Source organism: Pteronotus mesoamericanus, unplaced genomic scaffold (assembly GCF_021234165.1).
Source record: "Pteronotus mesoamericanus isolate MK-2021 breed Mesoamerican mustached bat unplaced genomic scaffold, CSHL_Meso_final scaffold_827, whole genome shotgun sequence".
Lineage (NCBI taxonomy): Eukaryota > Metazoa > Chordata > Mammalia > Chiroptera > Mormoopidae > Pteronotus > Pteronotus mesoamericanus.
In genome coordinates this window covers 381,140-402,141 of record NW_026555327.1, presented here as the reverse complement: position 1 = coordinate 402,141, position 21,002 = coordinate 381,140, and the positions used below count along the sequence as shown (strand labels likewise).

The window sequence follows — 21,002 nt, the reverse complement described above, 5'->3', positions numbered from 1 at the left end:
CCAACTCTGTAAGGGCTAGATCCACTATCCTTTCGAGGAGCTTCTAGCTCTGGAGCGCACAGGTAACTGGTTCAAGGAGGTTATTGCATAAACTTTTTCACTGGAAAAGGTTAAGTCTAAATCAGGGAACAAGGGTCAGAATTTTCTTTTTTTTTAAGATTCATTTTTTTTTATTTTTATTTTTAGAGTGGGTAAGGGAGGGAGGGAAAGAAACATCAGTGTGTGGTTGTCTCTGACGCGCCCCCTACTGGGGACCTGGCACGCAACCCAGGCATGTGCCCTGACTGGGAGTCCAACAGGTGACCCTTGGAATCGCAGGCAGGCGCTCAATCCAACGAGTCACACCAGCCACGGCCGGTCAGGATATTTTTATTGAAAAGATTTTTGGAGGTGGAGCAGATGAGTTGAAATGTAATGAATGAACGTAGGTCCCCTAGATTTCCACTACCTCCGTCGGCCCCCAAACCTCACAGGCACGCATGCGCGCACTCAGACAACGGCCACCCTCTCCCGTTCCTCGCCACCAAAGCCAGCACGAGACAGCGCCCGCCGCGCGCGCGCAGCCCCTGGAAGACCCAACGGCCTAACTGCCGTTAACAGTTGGCCCCGCCCCGCTGCGCGCACGCGTTCCCAGAGAGAAACTGAGAGGAAAGCTCGCTGCAGCCAGTGGGTGGGGCCTGGGGCGGGACCGGCGCATGCGCAGAAGGCTTGACCGAGAAGGCGGGAAAAGACAACATGGAGCGACAGGCAGTACGCGGCGCTTGTTTCCTTCGTGCGGGCGGCGGGCGGACAGGCAGGGAACGGCGGCGATCTCGGGCTTCCGCTGCGGACCCGAGCCTGGGCACTTGTCTTCTGCCATCCGGGTCACCTTCGTCCTGCCGGACCCCGATTTCCTGACTGACTGACCTGGCCCTGACTGATGGACCGTGTGACTGACGCGCTGACAGTGGGACCAGAAAGACAGACTGCCATGTCTGGAGCGTGGCAGAAGCAGTCTAGAGAGCGGCTCAGATACCCGTGTGCCGCACCCGTTTACCTCTTTTTCTCCTCCCTCTTGTCCTTCCTCGAAGAACTCGACCCTACTAGTTAGGAGCCCAGGCATCCCGGAGCCCCTGCCCTCACCCGGACCCCTCCAGGTTTCCCCGCCTCTGTCCCCCAGGCGCAGGGTTCCCCCACTTCATGCCCCCGACCTCATGGTGTGCGCCCCAGCTGCGCCCATCTCTTCTGCGGGTCTCCACCATGTTGCAAGCAGGTGCCCGGAGCCAAAGTCGGGGGAGGAAGGGCTGACCACCACTTGCCGCCCTTCCTCCTTCAGCCTCTCAAGTGCCGACTGTGCTCACAGGTGGACATACCCCACGCGGAGAGCAAGGACCAGGAGCCACAGCCTTTGGGGGACAACAAGGAGCAGCAGCAGAGCGAGGAGAGCCACGAAGAGGAAGCTGGTCAGGGGTCAGCTAGGTGAGGACGCCCCTGGCCCAATGGGCCCCAACAGTGCCCTGGGGTCTTCTTCACCCATTCCTACCCCAAGACCCAGTGTCTGCTCTTGGTGCATTTGTTCCACGTACTGGTTGGGCATTTCTCATGTGCCTGGCACGGGGCTAAGTGCTGGGGACAGAGCAGTAAGCTGACACTCTCTAGAGGAGGAGACAGATTGTAAACTCAGAAATATATAGTAGTCAGTGGATGCTAAGTGCTATGGGGAAAAATAGGGAGAGAGTGACAGGTAGCCTATTTAGATAGGAAGAGGGCTTCATGGAGGAGGTGACAAGTGAACCATACAGGTAGAGAGAGAACTGTGTTTCAGACAGGGAAACAATAGCTGCAAGGGCCTGGAAGGACGACTGTGCTGAAGCAGCATAGGGGGAGAGAGACAGTAAGAGATACAGTCAGATAGGTAATGGGACTCTGGATGTTAATCACCTATGGAAGTTTTGAAATGAGTGACGTGAAGTGACTATAGTAGCAGGGTGGGGACTAATGTTAATAAAGTTGTGTTGGAACACATGTGGATGCCTCCGCAGAGTTGAATTGTTGCAACTGGTACTAAAGGGGCACAGAGCTGAAAGATTTACCATCTGGACTTTCACAGAAACTGGCAGGCCTCTGGACTAAAGTATTAAAAGGCTCCCTCTGGCCGCCATGTAGAGAATAGATTGTTAGGACAGGTGTGGAAACTGGGAGACCAGTAAGGAGGCAGCTGGAATAATCTCAGTGCAAGATGGCGCTGACTTGGCCCATGGTGGATCTGAGGTGGCGATGAAAAGTGGTCCGATGCTGGGTATATTTAAGAAGCTAGAAAGCCCTGGCCGGGTAGCTCTGTTGGTTAGAGCATCGTCCCAACACGCCAAGGGTGCAGGTTCGATCCTCAGTCAGGGCACGTGCCAGAATCAACCAATGAATGCACAAATAAGTGGAACAAGAAGTCAATGTTTCTCTCTCTCTCAGAAAAAAAGAATCAATAAAGAATCAACCAGTGAATGTATAAATAAATGGAACAAGTTTCTCTCTCTCTCCCTAAAATCAATAAGAAAAATAAAATAAAAATCAATTAAAAAACCTAGAACTGAAATAAAATGCTAATGGATTAGATGTTGTAGTAAAAGAAAGAGCAGTGTCAGGGGTGCTCTTTCCAAAAAAAAAAGAAAGGTTTTGTCTTGCACATTTATTAATTCATCAAATATTTATTGAAGTTTAGCTTTAGCCAGACCAGACTGGAGATACAGCAGTGAACAAAAGAGAACTCTGGCTGTCTTGGATCTGACTTTCTGTCACTTGGTAATGTGTATGCATTTAACATCCCTCCATGTCTTTTTATTTCTTTTAAATGAATTTCTTAAAATTGATTTGAGCGGGAGAGAAACATCTTTTGGTTGTTTCCTGTGTGTGCTCTGACTGGGGATCAAACCTGCAATCTTGGTGTATTGGGATGACGCTCTAACCAACTGAGCTACCCTGACAGGGCTCATTTCTTTTTAGCACTGAGTAGTATTCCATTGTGTAGATGTATCACAGTTTATTTATCCATTTATCTATTGAAGGACATCTTGGTTGCTTGCAAGTAGTGGCAGTTATGAGTAAAGCTGCCATAAACTTTCATGTGGAACTAAGTTTTCAACTCCTTTGGGTAAATACCAAGAAACATGATTGTCAGATCATATAATAAGAGTATGTTTGTTTCGTAAAAAACTGCCAAACTGTCTTGCAGAGTGGCTGTACCATTTTATATTCCCATGATCAATGAGTGAGAGTTCCTATTGCTCTACATCCTCACCAGCACTTATCAGTGTTTTGGATTTTCACCATTCTAACTGGTTGTGTAGTGGTATCTCAGTGTTTTGTTGATTTACAGTTCCTGAATGAGGTATGAAGTTGAACATATTTTCATAGATATTCATACAGATGGCTTTTTTGCCATCTGTATATCTTTTTTGGTGGAGTATCTGTTCAGGTCTCTTGCCCATTTTTTAATGGGGTTGTTTTCTAACTGTTGAGTTTTAATAGTTCTTTGTATACTTTTTTTATTTTTTTAAATCCTCACCTGAGGACATGCTTACTGATTTTAGAGAGAGGGGAAGGGAGGGAGAAAGAGAGGGAGAGAAACATTGATTGCTTGTTTTCTGAACGTGCCCTGACCAAGGGACTGAACCAGCAGCCTCTCAGTTTGTAGGATGACCCCCAGCCAACTGAGCCACACCGGCCAGGGCTCTTCATATATTTTAGATATGAGTCCTTTATCAGATCTATGTTTTACAAAGATTTGCTCCCAATCTGTGGCTTGTCTTTGCATTCTCTTAACAGTGTCCTTTGTAGAGCAGAAATGATTAATTTTAATGAAGTCCAGTTAATCAGTTTTTTTGGGTGTTGTATCCAGGAAATCGTCATCAAACCCAAAGTCACCTAGTATTTCTTCTGTTATCTTCTAGGAATCTTACAGTTTTGTGTGTTACATTTAGGTCTAAGATCCATTTTAAGGTTTGTGTCTAGCTTCTGCTTTTTGCATGTGGATGTCCAGTTGTTCCAGCACCATTTATTGAAAAGACTCTCCTTTATCCATTGAATTTTATTTGCTTCTTTGCAAAAATCAAGTTACTATGTATGTGTGAGTTTATTTCTGGGCTCTCTATTCTGTTCCATTAATTTATAGTCTGTTGTTTCAGCTGGTGGTAAGTGTTGTGGAGAAACAAAGCAGAGTAAGGAGTGACTAAAGTGACAGGGAGTTAAGAGTAGTTGGAGACCCATAAGGAGGTCATAGGAGAAGGAGCCAGCCAGGAAGCAAATGGGGGCACAAACATGCCTGCCGAGTACGAAGTCCCTGCGGTGGAAATAAGCTGGCTGTGCTTATAAAACAGAGATGTCAGGCTGAATAACATTCCATATTGTGAATCTAGCACATTTTATCTATTCATTCATTGGTTGATGAACATTTAGATTGTTTCTGCATTTTGGCTCTTGTGAATAATGCTGCTATGGACATCCATGTACACATTTTGGCTTGGACATGTGTTTTCATTTCTCTTGGGTAGATATCTAGGAGGGGAATTTCTGGGGCAGGGAAGAGACACATTCAGGTTCCTATTATAAAAAGACACTGGCTGCTTTGTGGAAAATGGGTGGGAAGGGGTGTGAGGGGATACAAGGAGATCAGGGGGCGGTCCTGATGGAGGTGGCATCTAGCAGGGCAGATGCAGAGAAGCTCTGAGGGGCAGGGTCTTTTGCGAGGCATGAGGAAGAGGATGAGCCCAGGATGTCTCCCTGCTTGTGTGCTCAGAAAATAGTGAGAAAGCTGGCATGTCAGGTGTTGTGACTGGCAGCAGAGATACCAGGATCCTGGTATGTTGTGGTATGCTGGAGCTGGTTCCTATGAGCACACAAGATCCAGTTCTACGCATCTCTTCCCAACCTGGCATTTAGTAACTACATATTGGTAGCTTGATATTGGCTATAGTGGGAGTTTTTGTACTATGGAAATTGTCAAACCCTACAAATCAGGGCTTTATTCTCCCCTCCACCCACCCAGAGAGCCAGTTAAATGCTTACCAGCACACCACTGGCTCCCTACTTTCTGGCTTGGGGTAGTTTCTAGTAGGTGGTGGTTTCACTGGCAGAGGCAAAAACACAAGTTTCGTTTGCCCTTGTTGAGTTTGAGGTGGCCAGGGACATGTACATGACTGTGTCCAGATACAGTTGGACTTTCTGACCCACAGCTCAGGAGGGCCAGGGGCAGGAGATGGCACTGTGGGACTCACTGTTTCAGTGGCAGCTATAGGGTACATGAGCTCATGACCCAGGGAGACCAGGGTCATGACCTCACTAGAAGAGGCCAGACTCAGGACTGGATCCTGAGGACTCCAGGCCTAAAGCCAGCTCCCCCCACCTCCCAGGTTCCAGGTTGTAAGGCAGGCTACGGGGCGGGATGACTTCCAGGTGTGTGCTGTCACATGGAGACCAGAAAAAAGAAGGAAATGACTGAAGTAATTTTTTTATAACATCTTCCTGCAAATAACATGTTTAGACCTGATCTAAGAAGTGAAGAGACACAGATAATTGCAAGTCATTGTGAGAGTACAAGAGCTTTGGGCAGAAAAACAAGATGGATTAGAACCAGTGCAAGAGTCATTTAATAGGTCCAGCAGCAGACACTCAGCAACAAGAGTAAAATGTGAACACATTTCAGGAGACAAAAGCAGAAGGTGAGGAATGGGCTCAGCAGCTTCTATTTAGACCCTTCCCTCTTCCTGGCTATACTTCAGCAAAACCTCATTTTGCCTAAGCACCAGAGATTCTCTTGTTCCTCCTTGAATATTTGATTAGGTGACCTCCCCTCCTGGGACTGCCACCTGTGGTGGTCATAAGTGACTGGTGGATTGTTTAGTTGTACATATCTGTTAAAGGCCATCGAGGGAGTGACCCACCAGCGGTAAGCTCTGGCTCACATGCCCACCAATCAAGGTTTACTTGGAGCGAACAGATGGCCTCTTCTCTTAGACCCATTTCCTGTGCTGTTCCAGGGCCCCCTACGAGACTAGGCCCTACTCAGTAACTTTGTTGTAATCCTCCCAGCCGAATTAGGGACTCCTTAGAAGGGCAGACCATAATTAGATGAGCATGTTTACAGCTCCCACTTCGACCCCCTACCACCATACCTGCTGTGTCAGGCCTATTTCCATTCCCTGGCCTCTGTCCTGGGCTCAGCAACAGAAGCAGGCCCGGGAAGGGGGAAGCCAATGGAGAGGACACTAGGCATTTTGTTTATTAAAGTTAATTGGTGAGTGCAGGCCCAGGGAAGACTGATTTATTAGCATTCTGATTAATATGCAGCTGCTGAGTATTAAGAAAAATGAAATGGAGAGGAGTAAATCCCAAAGGAGAGGTTGAAAAGAACAGGTTTTTTGCAAACATCTGATGCAGGCTTTTGTCCCACAGTGAAATTTGAATGAGTTGAATTCAGGTGATTTTTCACCATTTGCATAGCGCATGAAGGCCGATTTCAGCCCCATCACTGGAGCAACTTTGAACCATTAGCAGCTCAGGCAGGTTGTAAGCAATTACATAAAAAGAAACACCTGGTGTTATCATTGATTTTAATTTCAGGATTCTTACTTACACTGCTGAGTCAACAAGGCAACTGTGGGTACAAGGAAGCTTTCCAACAGGAATGTTACACCAGGCTCTGCTCATACAGTAGTTCATTCATTTAGGTATTCAGCAACACCTCCCCCACCCCCAGCCAGCTCAGCACCCTGGAAGGAACCTTTCTGAACAAACTGGGAGTGTCGAGATCCAGAAGCGAAGGTGCTGTGTGGGTGCACTAGCAGCTCTGAATGCTGCCTTGTAAAGTTGACAGAAAGGGAAAGTCATTTCAGGAAAAGGCTGATGGATTTGGTGAAATTGTATGAAGTTCCAAATTTCTGGGAGTGTAGGGTGGAAAGAAAGAGGCCCAGGGCCCTAGAAGGCCTTGGGTGCTGTGCTGGGGAATTTAGACTTGATCCTGTGGCTGGGGGAAGTGCTTTCGTAGGCTGTGGGAGTGAGAGTGGGACATTAGGTACAGTTTTTTAAAAAATATTTTATTTACTTTTTAGAGAGAGGGGAAGGGAGGAAGAGGGAGAGAAATGTCGATGTGTGAGAGATACATTGCATGCCCCCAACCAGGGACCTGGCCCACAACCCAGGCATGTGCCCTTACTGGTAATCGAACTGGTTTGGTTTGCAGGCTGGTGCTTAATCCACTGAACCACACCAGACAGGGCTCAGGTCGCAGTTCTAAGGTTGCTGGGGCCAGGTGAGAAATGACAAATGCAGGGTTGAAAACGATTAGATGAAGAGATGATAGATTTGAGAGAGGTTAAGGAGGTGGAAATAAGAGACTGTCATGACAGGATATGAAAGGACTGGAAGAAGCCAAGATCCAGACTCAATGACAAGTTTCTGGCTTAGGAACCAGGTGGCTTTCGTAAGGGCTGGGGGAATGATTCTGGTATGCAAATGTGGAGGAGTTTGAGATGCTTCTGGGAGAGCCACGTGAAGAGGGCTGGGAGATAGTCGGGAAGTCATTGTTGGGAGCTTAGGAAAGAGGTGTGCACCGGGGACTATAAGTGAGGGAGACACGGAAGTGTGGATGGTAGTGAAAGCCCCCTCTAGTCATTCATTTTATTTGACATGCCTTTATCACTCCTACCGTGAGGAGGAGGTATGGGGATATGAGAATGAGTGAAGCCTGGCCAAGCCCTGCTGCAGGCTCGGAGGAAGGCTGAGTGAGGTTCAGGCAGTGGCTTTGTAGGTGCTGTGTGCATATGACCCAGCCAGAGAGGAGTTTCTAGAAGAGGCAGGACTCAGGGAAAGGGACTGCTGGCGCATTCCCGGCTATAAGTGGGCCTTTGGGGAATGACAGGTTGTGCATTAGAGGGGGGTGGAGTGTTGGGGGGGTGGCAGAAGTGGTCGACAGGGAGGATGTATGGGGCTGGCTGTGGAGCAGGGGTGTGCGTGAGGGTGTAAAGGAAAGAGAGTGAGACCAAGGACAGAGCCTAAGGACACCAAGTGTCGGGAATGGCAGGGAGGGTGGTCAACAGCACCAGCTGCTGCCTAGAGTGAAGGGAGATATTTGCTAGGTGTCACTGGGGAACTTGGCCATTGCTGCTTCATTTTAGAACTAATTGCAGTGGGCTAAGAAGCAAGTGGGGGATGGAAAAAATGTGCTCAGAAAGTGTTGGCATCTCTTTCTGGAATCTTGGTGGTGATGAGGGATAAAGAGGGAGGTGACTGGTAGATGGAGACTGATGCATGAGGGAAGAGGGTGTGTGTATGTGTGTGATGTGTTGTGTTTTAAAAATGTAAGGTGAGCCCTGGCTGGTGTGGCTCAGTGGATTGAGCGCCAGCCTGTGAACCAGGGGTCGCCGGTTCAATTCCCAGTCAGAACATATGCCTGGGTTGTAGGCCAGGTCCCCAGTGGGGGGCGCACAAGAGGCAGCCACATTTTGATGTTTCTCTCCCTCTCTTTCTTCACTTCCTCTCTCTCTAAAAATAAATAAAATCTTTAAAAAAAAAAAGTAAGATGAACATGCCCTAGGGGGGTGGGGGAGGGCCACCTGCCAAAGGGAGAGGTCAAATATACAAGAGCATGAGATACAGGGGATGGATTTGGGAGCTCCGAATACCTCACCCCCCAACACCCTGTTGGAAATTTGGAAAGAGGAAGGGCGGTGTGGATACATTTATGGGGAACAGTGGAGGGGGTTATTGGCCTGCACAATTCTGTAGTGCTCAGGGGGCGGGTAGGCAAGTGTGGGGTCAGGGATGGGAGAATGATGTTTTGGGGTGGCTGATGGAAGGAATGACCAGGGCCCAGAGAGGATACCCAGAGCTCTGAGGACGCTGCTGAGACTGGAGAGCAGGACTCTACAGTGACCCTGTTTATTGGGTTGTGATTTTCTTCAATGTCAGTCAGGTTCCTGAGTGTGACAAAAGAGACAGTGCTTGGTTGTAGATAGCCAGGGTGGGGTTTCAGTGGGTGAATGTGACACAGAATTGAAGGGAAGAGGGTCTGAGGCCGCCAGCCAGAGAGTGAAGTGATGGAGCCTTGGGTTTAGAACAGGGCAGTTTGTGCTTGAGGTCTCAGGGAAGTCAAAAACCAGGTGAGTCTGAACCTGTGTCCCCAGCTTCATCACCTGGGGCAAAGTATGGCTGTCCTTTTAGAAGCACTCTGGGTGCGCTCCGTGTTCTCCACATACATCCAGATATTACAAAAGTCCGAGTGTTAAAATGTCATTATGTCACTCACAGGTCTGAACTCCTGTCCTTCTGCCTCACCTCCCCTTAAGGAAGAAAAGTAATTGCATGCTTGAAGGTCATAAATTCTTTAGCAAACAAGACAAGAATGCTCACAGATCCTTTAGTTAGTCTCTTGTTTTCTAGCTGATGTAAATGTTTGCCGTATAAATATCTGCCTCAGTTGGAGACACCTTCTCATCTTAAAATGCACTGGACACAGCATCTTGTCTTGGAGGCCACTGAACTTGCATGCTGTGTGGGAAGCCAGAGGAGGGAGGAATAGATATGACAGAAGGTGTCTGTCATTCAGTCAACAGACAGTGGAGGACTTACTGTGTGCTGGATGCTAGGAATGTAGAGATAAATGGGATGCAGCTCTCTGAAGAGATAGGGATGTGAGCAGAGACAAGCTATGCAACGGTAGGCACAGAGGTCCTGGAGAGCTTCTCAAAGGAGTTAGTGGTCCGGTTAGGTCTCCTACGTCAAGTCAGAGAGCAGGCGCAAAGGCATAGAGGCAAGAAGCAATCTGGCAAGGAATATATGAGGAACAGGACACAGCCAAATCCTTGGGCCTGTGAACTTTTGTACAGATGTGACTCCCTCCACCCAGGCTCTTTTACTAGAGTTTTACTATACTTCTGTCCTCAGCCAAAAGGAAGAGCTCAGGGTATCAGAAAAAGCTAAGAAAAGGAGTTCCATGAAGAAAGCATCAGAAAATCAAGTTGTGTTTTTCTAAGTATGCAGTGACTGACTGGCTTCCAGTCATGGCTGACTTTACAGTTGTGTGTGAACTGGTGTGTACAGGAACCGCTGCGGTGGCTGGCACTTCCAAGTCTCAGAGTTGGAAGGACCTCAGAGGGCAAGATGGGTACTGAGGACCCAAGAGGAAGCAGGACATAGGCTGTGAGACAGGCAACCTGTATGCCACACCCAGTTCTGCCACAGACTGGCTGGTGACCCTGAGAAAGTGGCCAGGCTGAGCCTGTGTCCTCAGCTATGAGGTAAAGATGATGAGCAGACAGAACCCAGCGCCTGGTCGTCAGGGTGCAGCGACATGGTGCCTGGCAGATAGTAAGTGCTGACAGATAAAGCAGAAAAACAAAAAAAAGAAAAAGTTAACCTTAAACATTTCACCTTAATTTAAAACAGCGATAAGTCTGCTGATCAAATTGCAACATTTTTTATTCTCCTCATTAATAATATATTACCCACAATTCCCAGTTTTATTTTTAAAGAAAGTGAGCCCTGCCTGGTGTGGCTCAGTGTATTAAGTGCTGCCCTATGAACCAAAACGTTTTTGGTTCAGTGTCTGGTCAGGGCACATGCCTGGATTGTAGACCATGTAACCAAGTTAGGGCATGTGAGACGCAACAGAGCGATATTTCTCTTCTAGTCTCCTTCCCTTCCCCTCTCTCTGAAAATAAATAAAATCTTTTTTTTTTTTAAATGAAAACTTACAGGTCATGACAAATTTATCTCTATAGAGTCCTTCTAGACTTTTATGATCTTTGACCTAATCTAAAGTTGTCTCCCCCACCCCTGATTTAATAGTTTTTTTAAATTAGACTTATTACTTTTATTCATTTAATTTAGCTGTATTACACAGCTGCCACTTTTTTACCATTTCACTGGCTAACATATTTAATTGAATTACATTATTAGAGTCATGTGTACAGTATGGAACAAACATTACTAACTCTTTTTGTGCATTTAAAAAATTTTTTGCTCTGGCCGGATAGCTTGGTTGGAGCATCATCCCATACACCAAAAGGCTGTGGCTTCAATTCCTGCTCAGGGCATATACCTAGATTACAAGTTTGATTCCCTGTCAGGGAGCATTTGGGAGGCAACTGATCAATGTTTCTCTCTCATATCGATGTTTCTCTCTCTCTCTCCTTTCCTGTCTTTAAAATCAATAAATATATCCTCAAATGAGGATTTTAAAAAAACTTTTAATATAATTAACTCTTGACAGGTTGCCTTATCCAATGGGAGCAAAGTCGTGTAGGTACACAAGACCCAAGGTGGACTATGGGCTGTGGACATCTCCCAAAATATTTAGAAAAGGATGGAGCCAGTTGGTGATAGGAAGAGCCATCTAAGAAACCATCTATACTATTTATAAATAGAATTAGTGATGCTCATTTCAAAGCAGCAAGTCGATGTCATAAAGTGATTATGTACTTCAGAGTCAGGCATATTTCCTTGTTCTGGAAACTTGGGCAGATTTTATGTGTGCCTTTGGGTCTGTTTACTCAGTTATAAAATGAGGATGCTGTCCCTGCATCTCAGGGCAGGTATGTGCATGAAATAACCAACACTGGTTCTCCTCCTGCCATCAAGCAAATTCAGATTAGCCACTCTGGGGAGAGTTTGCTGCTGACTTTGTTTTCCTATACTTTCAGAAGTCAGGTTTCTAGCCCTTCTATTGCCACCTCCAGTGCCAATCGCCAGTTGATGATGCTGGAAGGGAAGTCAGGACCCTACTTTTCCTCTTTGGACTCAAGCATCGAGATCTTGAAGAAGAGGGCCCAGGAGCTGATTGAAAATATTAACGAGAGCAGGCAGAAGGACCATGCACTCATGACCAACTTCAGGGACAGCCTCAAGATCAAGGTGACAGATTTCCCCATACACACTGCAAAGCCTCAGTGGTTGGGGTGGGGAAAGTCCTTATGTTAAAGGTGAAGGGCATAGGGAATGAACCACTGCTGAGCATCTGTTATGTTCCCAGCATGGTGCCAAGCAATTTGCATATAGTACCTCATTTCACCTTTCTAACAGTACTGCAAAGGATGGACCCATTTTATAGATGGGAAAAGTAAAGTTTAGAAATAATTTGCCCTGGCCAAGGAGTTCAAATGGTTAGAGCATCGTCCCAATATGCCAAGGTTGTGGGCTCTGTCTCCAGTCAGGCACATAAAAGAAGCACCAATGACTACATAAATAAGTGGAAAAATAAATCAGTGTTTCTCTCTCCCCCTAAAAATCAATTAAAAAATAATAATTTGCCTGAATGAGAGAGCCAGGATGAGGGACCAAAGTCCATCTGCACCTATAGCCCAGCCTCCTTATTGCACACCAGGGCTAATAGCTATGAGAGTAAGAGACATTAACACAGCCATTTTTCCTCTGGAAGTCAAATGGTTTGTGATGGGAGATTAGGGGTCCCTTGACATGACTGGGGCTTATGTCTAACAAAGCCTGATGCTATGTTCATGACCGGTGTTAATGATTGTCCCTGATGCTTCTTCAGAATGCACCAGGGATCCCATGAGTGGGATGTCTCTTGAAAACAGGCTGACTTCCCCCCTCCCTTTTCCCCCCTCCCATTCCTACCAGTATCCACCACATAGAAAATTAAGTATAACAGATCAGAAAAAAATATAAAAACATCGCTATGATCCCACCTTCCAGAGGCTACTTTGTTGCATGTTTTCTTCTAGACTCTGTTATGTACTTACTTCCTAAACTGGTGGGGCATATAACGTATACATAATTTTGCAATCTTGCTTAAAAAAATTTTTCTTAATGCAGGCAATTTCAATCCCAGTCACTGGAGTTGTTTTTACCATTTTTATATGATAGACTGCAAAAATCTTAGGGAGCCACTTAAAACATGTCTTGTGATGCTTCTAGTTTGATTTTCAAAGAACACGTCTTATTGTTTAAAAGGTTTCTGACCTCGCAGAGAAACTAGAGGAGAGGATGTATCAGCTTTATAATTGCCACAACAAGATCATTCAGGAAAAGCTCCAAGAGTTCACCCAGAAAATGGCAAAGATCAGCCATTTGGAAACAGAACTCAAACAAGTATGCCATACTGTGGAGACTGTGTACAAAGACCTATGTGTCCAGCCAGAGGTATGACTGAACCCACGCAGGGGGCAATGCCTGAGGAGAGTTGTAGGGGCTAAGATGAAAGTAAATGTCAACAGAAACCAAGGGTGTTAGTGCCCTGCAGGGGCTACTATCACCATAAAGCCCTAGGTGCTCCTGCCATCTCGCTTGTGGCTCCATGCTCCCCTGTAATATGGTGTATTGGAGCTGAGAATCCAGTCCATTGTCATTTCCTACTGCTGTGTGGTGACAGAAAGGACAAAGTCCCCTCTGCCGACAGCCCGGGCAGTGCCTAACCAGGTTTACTTATTACAGCAGAGCCAAAGACGCAGGCATGGGCTAGATCAGTGGGGGGGGCTGGGGGTGAATTCCCCAGCACATCTGAGCCCTCAGAGCCCTACATGTGTTCATTTTCCCTATGACTGAAAGAGCTCCCAGGGTGGTTTTAAGTAAATGTGGCCCAACACTGAGAATCAGACATGCAGACTCTTTATTATTCTCTTTCTACTCCTCATTCTGCCCCAACGTCCAGCATAAGGCACTTATCCCCTTGATGGGAGGGTCAGAGGGTACACAGGGAATGAAAGGCGTGGTGGCTCGGTCAGATACCAGGTCAGGTCTCATAGAAGTTGCTTCTGTGTTACTCTCTTTCCTCTCCCTGCTCCCTGTCAAGAGAAGCTTCTGTTCCAAGTTAAGTGGAGTCCATTCCCATTCATGGTTAAACGTAGATTGAGAAACTTGGTACATAGAGTTCCATCATCTTTTTAAGGAGCACATTTGAGTGACTTCGATAGGGAAATTTTGAAATTTAAAAATCAGTGTCTCACCTCCCACCCTAAAAATTGGCTCCATCCGCCAGCTCCCCGAGTAAGCTCAGAGCAGCGCAGCTCCCTGGGAAGGGGTTCAGGACCATCCAGGCTCCTGTGGGAAGTGTGTTCACTTGCCGGCCGTGAATGCCTGGGTCTCTGTGATTGCCCTTCCGAGGATCAGAGCGTGAATGTCATGAGTACCTGGACAAGATAAATGCAGTCAGTTTGGAGTCTTAACAGCTCACAACTTCCCTTTAAAGTCAATCTTCATGTCTCTCCCCAGGCTACTACTTTGGAAGAAGAACAAACCCATAAAGATGGCGATTGCTGACAGCTTTCTGAGAGAGTCACCTCTTAGTGACAGCCACCAAGAGAAGGCTTGGAGGCCCCCATTCTGGCCGCACTGAGAAAATTGTTTCTCACAGTTCTGTAATGCATCTTGGAAAAAACAAACAAACTTGTGCCAGACCTGAAGGCAGTGAGTCCAGCCACCATCATGGGTCCAGCTTTGGTGTCCCTAACATGTGGCAAATCTACCCTACCCCAGCCCTGCACAATTCATTAAACGTTTGATTTTCAACCCGGCCACGCTTCCTTCCCACTGAGGTGGAGAGCTCTGATGGGCTCTGGAAACATATCAGGCCCTTCCTCATCCACAGGAGGGATGGGAAGGCAAACACCACTTAATGGCTTGCACAGCTGAGCGAAGCTGCCACCCACACCCCACCCCTTTGAGTCTGGGTAACATTTTACACGCCTCAGTGCTCTCACTTGATCTTCCTCAGCTTCCAGGGGCAGAAGGCAGAGATTACTGCTTCCCTCATATGAAGCAAGATAATTGTTTACTTTCTAAAGTGTACACTTTACCCCTTCCTTTTCCTTCATAAAACCATCTGAAGGCCCCTCCTCTTACTCTTGAGGTCATTCCCTCACATGTCAGATCCCCCCAACCCTCCCCTCTTGCAGTTTCTGGAATGTCCCATCCAGAAGAGCACACAGAAGCTATTTCACCGTCTCTGCCTAGGGAGCTTCTAGACCTCCAAGGACTGAGTCCCACTTTTTCTACATCTATTTTCCCATGAGGCAATGGATTCTGGGCCCCATTTGCATCCCAGCCAGTTACCAGCTGCAAACACCACAGTCTGCAAATGTTTTCTTCTTTTTTCCTCTTAACATGGAGTGGCCTATGTGTACTCTCCTTTGCATCACCGGCTCACGGGGCACCCTGCCCCACCCGGGCTGCCTGAGGAAGCCCGCAGCAGGCTTGGGTACGCCCGTCCTGCAAGCACCATGAAGGAAAGGCCAGAGAGCACCTCGCCACCTAGGTCCCAGAGTGAGCTGCTCCAGATGACGGATACAGGATGGGACCTGCCTCTGGTCATGCTGTCAGTGGTCACAGCTGGGAGTAGGGCTCGGGTCTGCTGACCCCACTCTCCCCCCTGCCCCTCTTCTCCAGAGTGAGGCCACTGTAACTATGCCCAGGTGTGGATCCGGCCCCCACCTTCATAGGTGTTCACGGACTCCAGGTTCATGGCATGTCGGATCACGTGATACTCGTCAGAAATCCCATTTGCCCCCAGCATATCTCGGGCCTGGCGGGCGATGTCCAGGGCCTTCCCACAGTTGTTCCTCTTCAGCAGGGAGACCATTTCTGGGGTGGCCCTGAGGCAGCACAGACATGTAACAAGTGTTGACCATAAAGAACTGGCCCTGCTCCAGGAACCCCTACGCCCTAGGCAAACCAGCTGGGCGGGGGGGGACATTTCCCATGTTACTGTCAAAGAAGCAGACACCAAGTTCCCAGTGAGGGACAAGCAGGGTGGGTCCCGGCCCACTGAGGCCAAGAGAAAGAAAACAGACTGGGACCCCAAGGGCCACCAGGCAGGAAGGACCTTTCTCCTCAGGGCCAGCAAACCCCAGACCCGGGGGAAGCACAGGGTCCTTCTGCCACAGCTGTTTCCCTCTGCCCCCTCCTACAAGTGGCACCTACTTGTCTTGATCCTTCAAGCGGCCAAGCTGCAGGCAAGCATGAAGGCCCAGTGTGATCTCAGTGAGCATGTCCGCCAGCTTCTTCTGAATCAGCTGGTTCCTGGCCAGTGGGACACCAAACTGTATCCTAGGCAGGAACAGTCAGGGTAAGTTAAAGTGTGGCAGGCGGCGCCCAATTCCCAGTCCTGTCCCAGGGCCCCACTGGCCCAAGGTGCCTTTCCAGGCCGGCTCAACCCCTGCAGTGTGCCCTGGCCCTGTCACTGACTCAGCCCATCACTTCCCCAGCCATTTCACAGAGCAGGGAACTTAGGTCTGGAGGGTGGGGACTGGGGAGTCACCAGCGGGTTAAAGGATGGAACCAGAGTCCCACTGTGCCCCCAGAAGCTCTCAAGGCAGCCCCCACTCACCTGTCCAGAGTGTACTGCCGGGCTGTGTGAAAACAGAACTCAGCAGCTCCAAGAGTGCCCCATGCAATGCCATACCGGGCATTGTTTAGGCAGCCAAAGGGACCCTGTAGGATTGAGAGGGGGGGTCTTAGCCCCATCCAGAAGGAGCTGAGAGAGTCAGTGCGGAACCACCTCTGAAGTAGGGGGATACCTCCTCAGACACCCAGGCACAGTCAGTGTAAAAGGGGGGACCCAGGGAAGCCATTGAAATCACACATGGCCCTGGCACCAAAGCTCATGCAAGGCAGGCTTGGCTTAGTGCCTGCTCACTCTTGGTTTGCATACAGTTCTACCCAGTCCAGGATCTGGATTGGCTGCTCAGGTCTAGGGGCTGACATAAGGAGACGAGATGGGCGTGCACCAAAGGATTAAGCTGGTTCAGGCCCATGAGTCCTGGGCAGAGCCACTATGCGTGAGATAGTCACCAGAAAGGGATGGTGCACAGGCACCTTGTCTGTCTGGTCCCAGCTGGGTCCCCAGTATAAAGCCTGCCTAAAAAAAGTGAATGAGCATATGACCCAACACCAGTTCCCAAGGTGGCTTCTGCTCACCGCCAGCCCGGAGGCATTGGGCAGCACGTTCTCCTCTGGCACCTCCACACCATCCATGACAATCATGCCGGTGGCTGAGGCCCGCAGGGAGAACTTGCCCTCAATCTTGGGGGCTGAGAGACCCCGCATCCCCTTCTCCAGTAGGAAGCCCCGAATGCAGTTATCTTCACACCGAGCCCATACTACAAATAGGTCGGCCACAGGCGAGTTGGTGATCCTGGGGGTGGGAGAGGCAGTGAGGGTCTGGCCGCCGCCCCCCTGCCCCTGCCCACCCACCTGAGGTGACGAGGCTCCTCACCAAGTCTTGGCCCCATTGAGAGTGTAGCTCCTGCCAGGGGGGTTATGGCGGGCTCTGGTCTCCATGCTGCCAGGGTCACTCCCATGGTTGGGCTCCGTGAGCCCGAAGCAGCCCAGGATCTCCCCTTTGGCTGTAGGCATGAAATAGGGTTATGAGTCTACCTGTCACTCACTTACACCCTCAACTGAAGTGTCGCCTTCTCCACTAAGACAGGCTAAGGCATATCTGGCTCTGCTCTCATAGCACTTATAAGTAGTGAAAGAACAGGCCCCTCCCCCCGCTGCCGCATCATAGTCACAATGCCATGATGGGGAAGGGGCCCCACAGAAGTCACCTAAACTGTCTTGAAGGGTGGTCAACGCTAAACAAGAGGAGGTATAGGGAAGAGCAGTCCTGGCAGTGGGGAGAGGTTGGACAAAGGCCCAGTGATACATTTAGACAATTCCAAGTAGCTGAGTCTGACTAGGGCAGAGCAGTCGAGAGTGACCATGGGTGGGAGTGAAAGGTCACCAGAGGTCTCTTGGACCCAACCAGGAAGTTAAGACTTTAAACTTTGGGCTGGGATCGGGGAGAGAGAAAGCAAATAAGAGGGAGACACGGAGGTGATGGTGGTGAGACAGGGCCGGAGAGAGTCAAGAGACAGCTAGAAAGGGATGAAGCCCAGGCTCTGAAAGGGGGTCCAGGTGGCCCTTGGTACTATTCTCGACGTGGGGACAGAAGGGAGGCTCAGGGGATAGCCCCATCCTGAGTTCCAGACCACTGTGACTATCTCCCACCAGGCTCCACCAGAAGCCACTCACCGAGCCGGGGCAGGTATTTCTGCTTCTGCTCCTCACTGCCATAGGCATAGATGGGGTGCATGACGAGGGAAGACTGGACACTCATTGCTGACCTGTAGCCACTGTCCACCCGCTCCAGCTCCCGGGCCAGGAGCCCGTAAGCCACAGATGAGACTCCAGCACAGCCATACCCTGGGAGTGGAGGGGGGAGGGGAGGTGGGGCAATGTGGGACAAACCCCGCCCAGAGGACCAGGGACTCCTGAGGCCCAAGAGACAGAGACACATAGGGGCTACCCAAGGAGGGGGCACCAAGCTATGACGTTTATTCGTTTCATACCTGGAAGTGGACAGAGGGATAACAGCCTCACTTTATAGACTGGGAAACCCAGGCCCAGGGAAGTGAAGGGGCTTTCCAGCACACACCTGGGGCTGCAGAGTGTGGAGATCAACTTGTCCCTACCTTTGATAGTGGGGCCCAGAACACCAAGCTCCCCCATCTCCGAAATGATCTCCCGGTGAAAAACTGCAAAAGGACAGATACCCAAGTTCAGGCCCAGCCCTAGCCCACTGGAGCCCCCAGACCAGGGACAGAGAGGCCCAGAGGCCTGGCTAGAGCAGGCAGAGGTGGTGTGTATGGTGGAGGGTGCCCACTAGTCCGCCTGGGCACCTTCGTTGCGATTGGCCAGCAGGATGCGGGGCATGAGGCGCTCCTGGCAGTAGTTGCGAAAAGTGTCCCTGATGAGGATCTCGTCAGCGGTCAGCTGCTCCTCCAGCATCAGCGGATCCCTCCAGTCAAACTTGGGGCGCGAGGCTGGGACAAGGAGCAGGGGCTCAACTCAGCCTGGCCCTCACCTCCCTCAGCCCACTGCTCCCTCCTCCTCCAGAATCCTCCACCCACATCTGGCTCGAGGTTGGATGTGGGTTGCAAACAGGGCTGGCAAGAGGGCCTTTCTCCGGAAACTCACTGCTGACACAGCGCCTCCGGCCCTGCCTCCCCGCCCTGGCAGCCCTCGGACGCTGGGACAGACCCCACCCGGGCCGACAGACTGTGGGCCAAGGGCCTCAGGCACGCGTGTGACGAGGGATCCTTACATTTGTCAGGTCGGCTCTGTGTCTTTCCGCCCTTCTCTGCAAACACAGGACAAGAAGATCACCCGGGAAAAGTCCCAGAGGGTCCACTTCCACCCTCCCTACTCTCCCCCCGCCCCAGCACTGACCAGTCAGCGCCGCGGCCGAGCCCCAGGTGCGCGGAAAAAGCAGAAGGGGTCCGCGACTCAGTAGCCGCGAGGAAACGCCTCTCAGGGCCATGTGGGCGGGCGAGCGCAGCAACCTCGGCGGACCTGGGGGAGCGGGGACGTCAGAGAGGAGCGGATCCTACCCGCGGGCAGCCCTAGCCCCTGGCTCCCCTCACACGTCCCTACTAGGTGCCTTCCTGCTGCCCTCACAAGCACCTGTGCAAGTGACAAAGGCTTTTGACCTCGGGCCGGGGTGGGAGGGGCGGAGGCCAAATGGGGCCTCTCATTGGCTCGTCCTAAATCCGGCTCCTACAGGGATCTGCATTTTAAAAGGGCGATGGCAGGCTTTGCCGGAGGAAGCTGGAAGATTCAGGCGGACAAATGCTAGCCCCTTAAAGGAGCAGAAGAGGGAAAGAGGGGTGGGGAGGGGGTGGGTGGGTGGGGGGAGAGAGAGAGAGAGAGAGAGAGAGAGAGAGAGAGAGAGAGAGAGAGAGAGCGAGAGCGCGAGCGAGAGCGCGAGCGCAAGCGCGAGAAATCTGTATTCCTGCTCTGATTGGCCCTAGTAGGGGGCTCGGCCCACTCTTGGTTGGTCAGTTGCAGGAGGCGTGTGCGAAGGGGTTCTAGAGTTAAACAGGAAAACTGAGGCCGGAGAAAAATAAGTCCAGACCCGGAAGTCTCCTCTAACGCGGTGCTGTGTGTTTGAGGAGGAGGAGGAGGTGGGCTCTGCCAGGCCCTCTCAGCCCAACCTGTCTGCTAGTCTGGCCCAAGAAGCACGTGTAGCCGCGTGTGACTGAGTGTGAAGTGGTGTGATTCCTGGTGCTATGTGATTCTGGGCATCTATGTGTGTCATTGTGCCCGAGTGACTGTGTATCTATCTGTATGTGGATGGGACTGACCACGCCTGTAACGTTTAGGACTGTTGACTGTGAGTGGTTTTGTAACTGTGACTGTATGGTGTCTGTAAGTGCGGCTGAATGTTTTTGTTGTTTCTTGTCTGTGTAATTGTAAGCTTGTATAATGGTAAGCTCGTGTGATTGCGTCTGTATGGTACTGTGTGTATGACTGTTTTGGTGGTTTTCTCTCTAGGTGTGGCTGTTATCTTTGTGATATGACTAAATGTATTTGTTTACATCTGTGATTGTGTATATATGTGTCAGTGTATTTTGCTTTGTGAGCAGTTGTGTGTAATTATGTACCTGAATTGACATGTGTGAGAGAGTGGCTCACTTAGCTAGGTCACTTTTAAGAACATTTGTGGCCCTGGCAGGTGAGGCGCAGTTGGCTGGAGCATTGTCCTGTAGACCAAAAAGTCTCAGGTTCGATTCCCCATCAGGGCACATACTCAGACTGGGTTTGATCCCCAGATGGGGCACGCATGAGAAGACAGCCAATCAACGTTCCTCACATTCTTGTCTTTCTCTCCCTCTCCCTCCCTCCCCCTTCCTCTCTCTCTACAAGCAATGAGAAAATGTCCTCAGGTGAGGGTTAAAAAAAAAAAAAAGAACATTTGATTTGTGTCGTTGGCATTTATCTGGGTGCATCATGCTTGACCATATCTGTATCTGAAAGACACATGACCTGCTCATTGCCATTTGGGAAAGTAAGGCCCAGAAAGCAAAACAGATCTGGTCACAGTGGGCCAGGTGCAGAGTAGGGGACAGGACTGGGATTCAGGCGCCCCAATTCTTAGGCCAGGCCCCTGCCTACCTAGGAACACTTCTTCCCACATAGATCCTCCAGGTGGTGCAGTGTGTGTAACATCCTTTGCCTTTGAGTGTGATGGGAGTAAC

At 49.7% G+C, this 21,002-nt stretch overlaps 2 protein-coding genes across 3 annotated transcripts; one reads left to right on the top strand and one right to left on the bottom strand.

Annotated features, from left to right (window-relative positions):
• The first annotated feature begins 735 nt into the window (after positions 1-735).
• SYCE2 (synaptonemal complex central element protein 2) lies at positions 736-14,262 on the top strand. Its single transcript, XM_054563571.1, has 5 exons — positions 736-750; positions 1,343-1,458; positions 11,706-11,880; positions 12,940-13,128; positions 14,197-14,262. The coding sequence occupies exons 1-5, from the start codon at positions 736-738 to the stop codon at positions 14,242-14,244; spliced, it is 543 nt and encodes a 180-aa protein (XP_054419546.1). The 3' UTR covers positions 14,245-14,262.
• Positions 13,584-19,447, bottom strand: GCDH (glutaryl-CoA dehydrogenase). Of its 2 annotated transcripts, none has more exons than XM_054563560.1 (12): positions 19,429-19,447; positions 19,195-19,317; positions 19,070-19,105; positions 18,645-18,788; positions 18,438-18,500; positions 17,998-18,168; positions 17,198-17,327; positions 16,900-17,116; positions 16,310-16,413; positions 15,904-16,029; positions 15,415-15,575; positions 13,584-14,114 (listed from the first exon to the last, which is right to left on the bottom strand). In XM_054563560.1, the coding sequence occupies exons 2-12, from the start codon at positions 19,283-19,285 to the stop codon at positions 14,041-14,043; spliced, it is 1,317 nt and encodes a 438-aa protein (XP_054419535.1). In that variant the 5' UTR covers positions 19,286-19,317; positions 19,429-19,447; the 3' UTR covers positions 13,584-14,040. The 2 variants fall into 2 exon arrangements, with proteins under 2 accessions (XP_054419535.1, XP_054419534.1); XM_054563559.1 differs by having other exon boundaries at positions 19,399-19,431.
• Positions 19,448-21,002: the final 1,555 nt, after the last annotated feature.

Excerpts from the sequence above, each read along its gene's own strand:
- SYCE2 (XM_054563571.1), top strand. Across the intron at positions 1,459-11,705 it reads GCTGGTCAGGGGTCAGCTAG|TGCCAATCGCCAGTTGATGA; the intron begins GTGAGGACGCCC and ends TGCCACCTCCAG. Across the intron at positions 11,881-12,939 it reads GGGACAGCCTCAAGATCAAG|GTTTCTGACCTCGCAGAGAA; the intron begins GTGACAGATTTC and ends ATTGTTTAAAAG.
- GCDH (XM_054563560.1), bottom strand. The coding sequence starts at position 19,285 with ATGGCCCTGAGAGGCGTTTCCTCGCGGCTACTGAGTCGCGGACCCCTT. Across the intron at positions 17,117-17,197 it reads CTCAATGGGGCCAAGACTTG|GATCACCAACTCGCCTGTGG; the intron begins GTGAGGAGCCTC and ends TCCCACCCCCAG. Across the intron at positions 14,115-15,414 it reads GTCCGTGAACACCTATGAAG|GTACTCATGACATTCACGCT; the intron begins GTGGGGGCCGGA and ends TATCTTGTCCAG.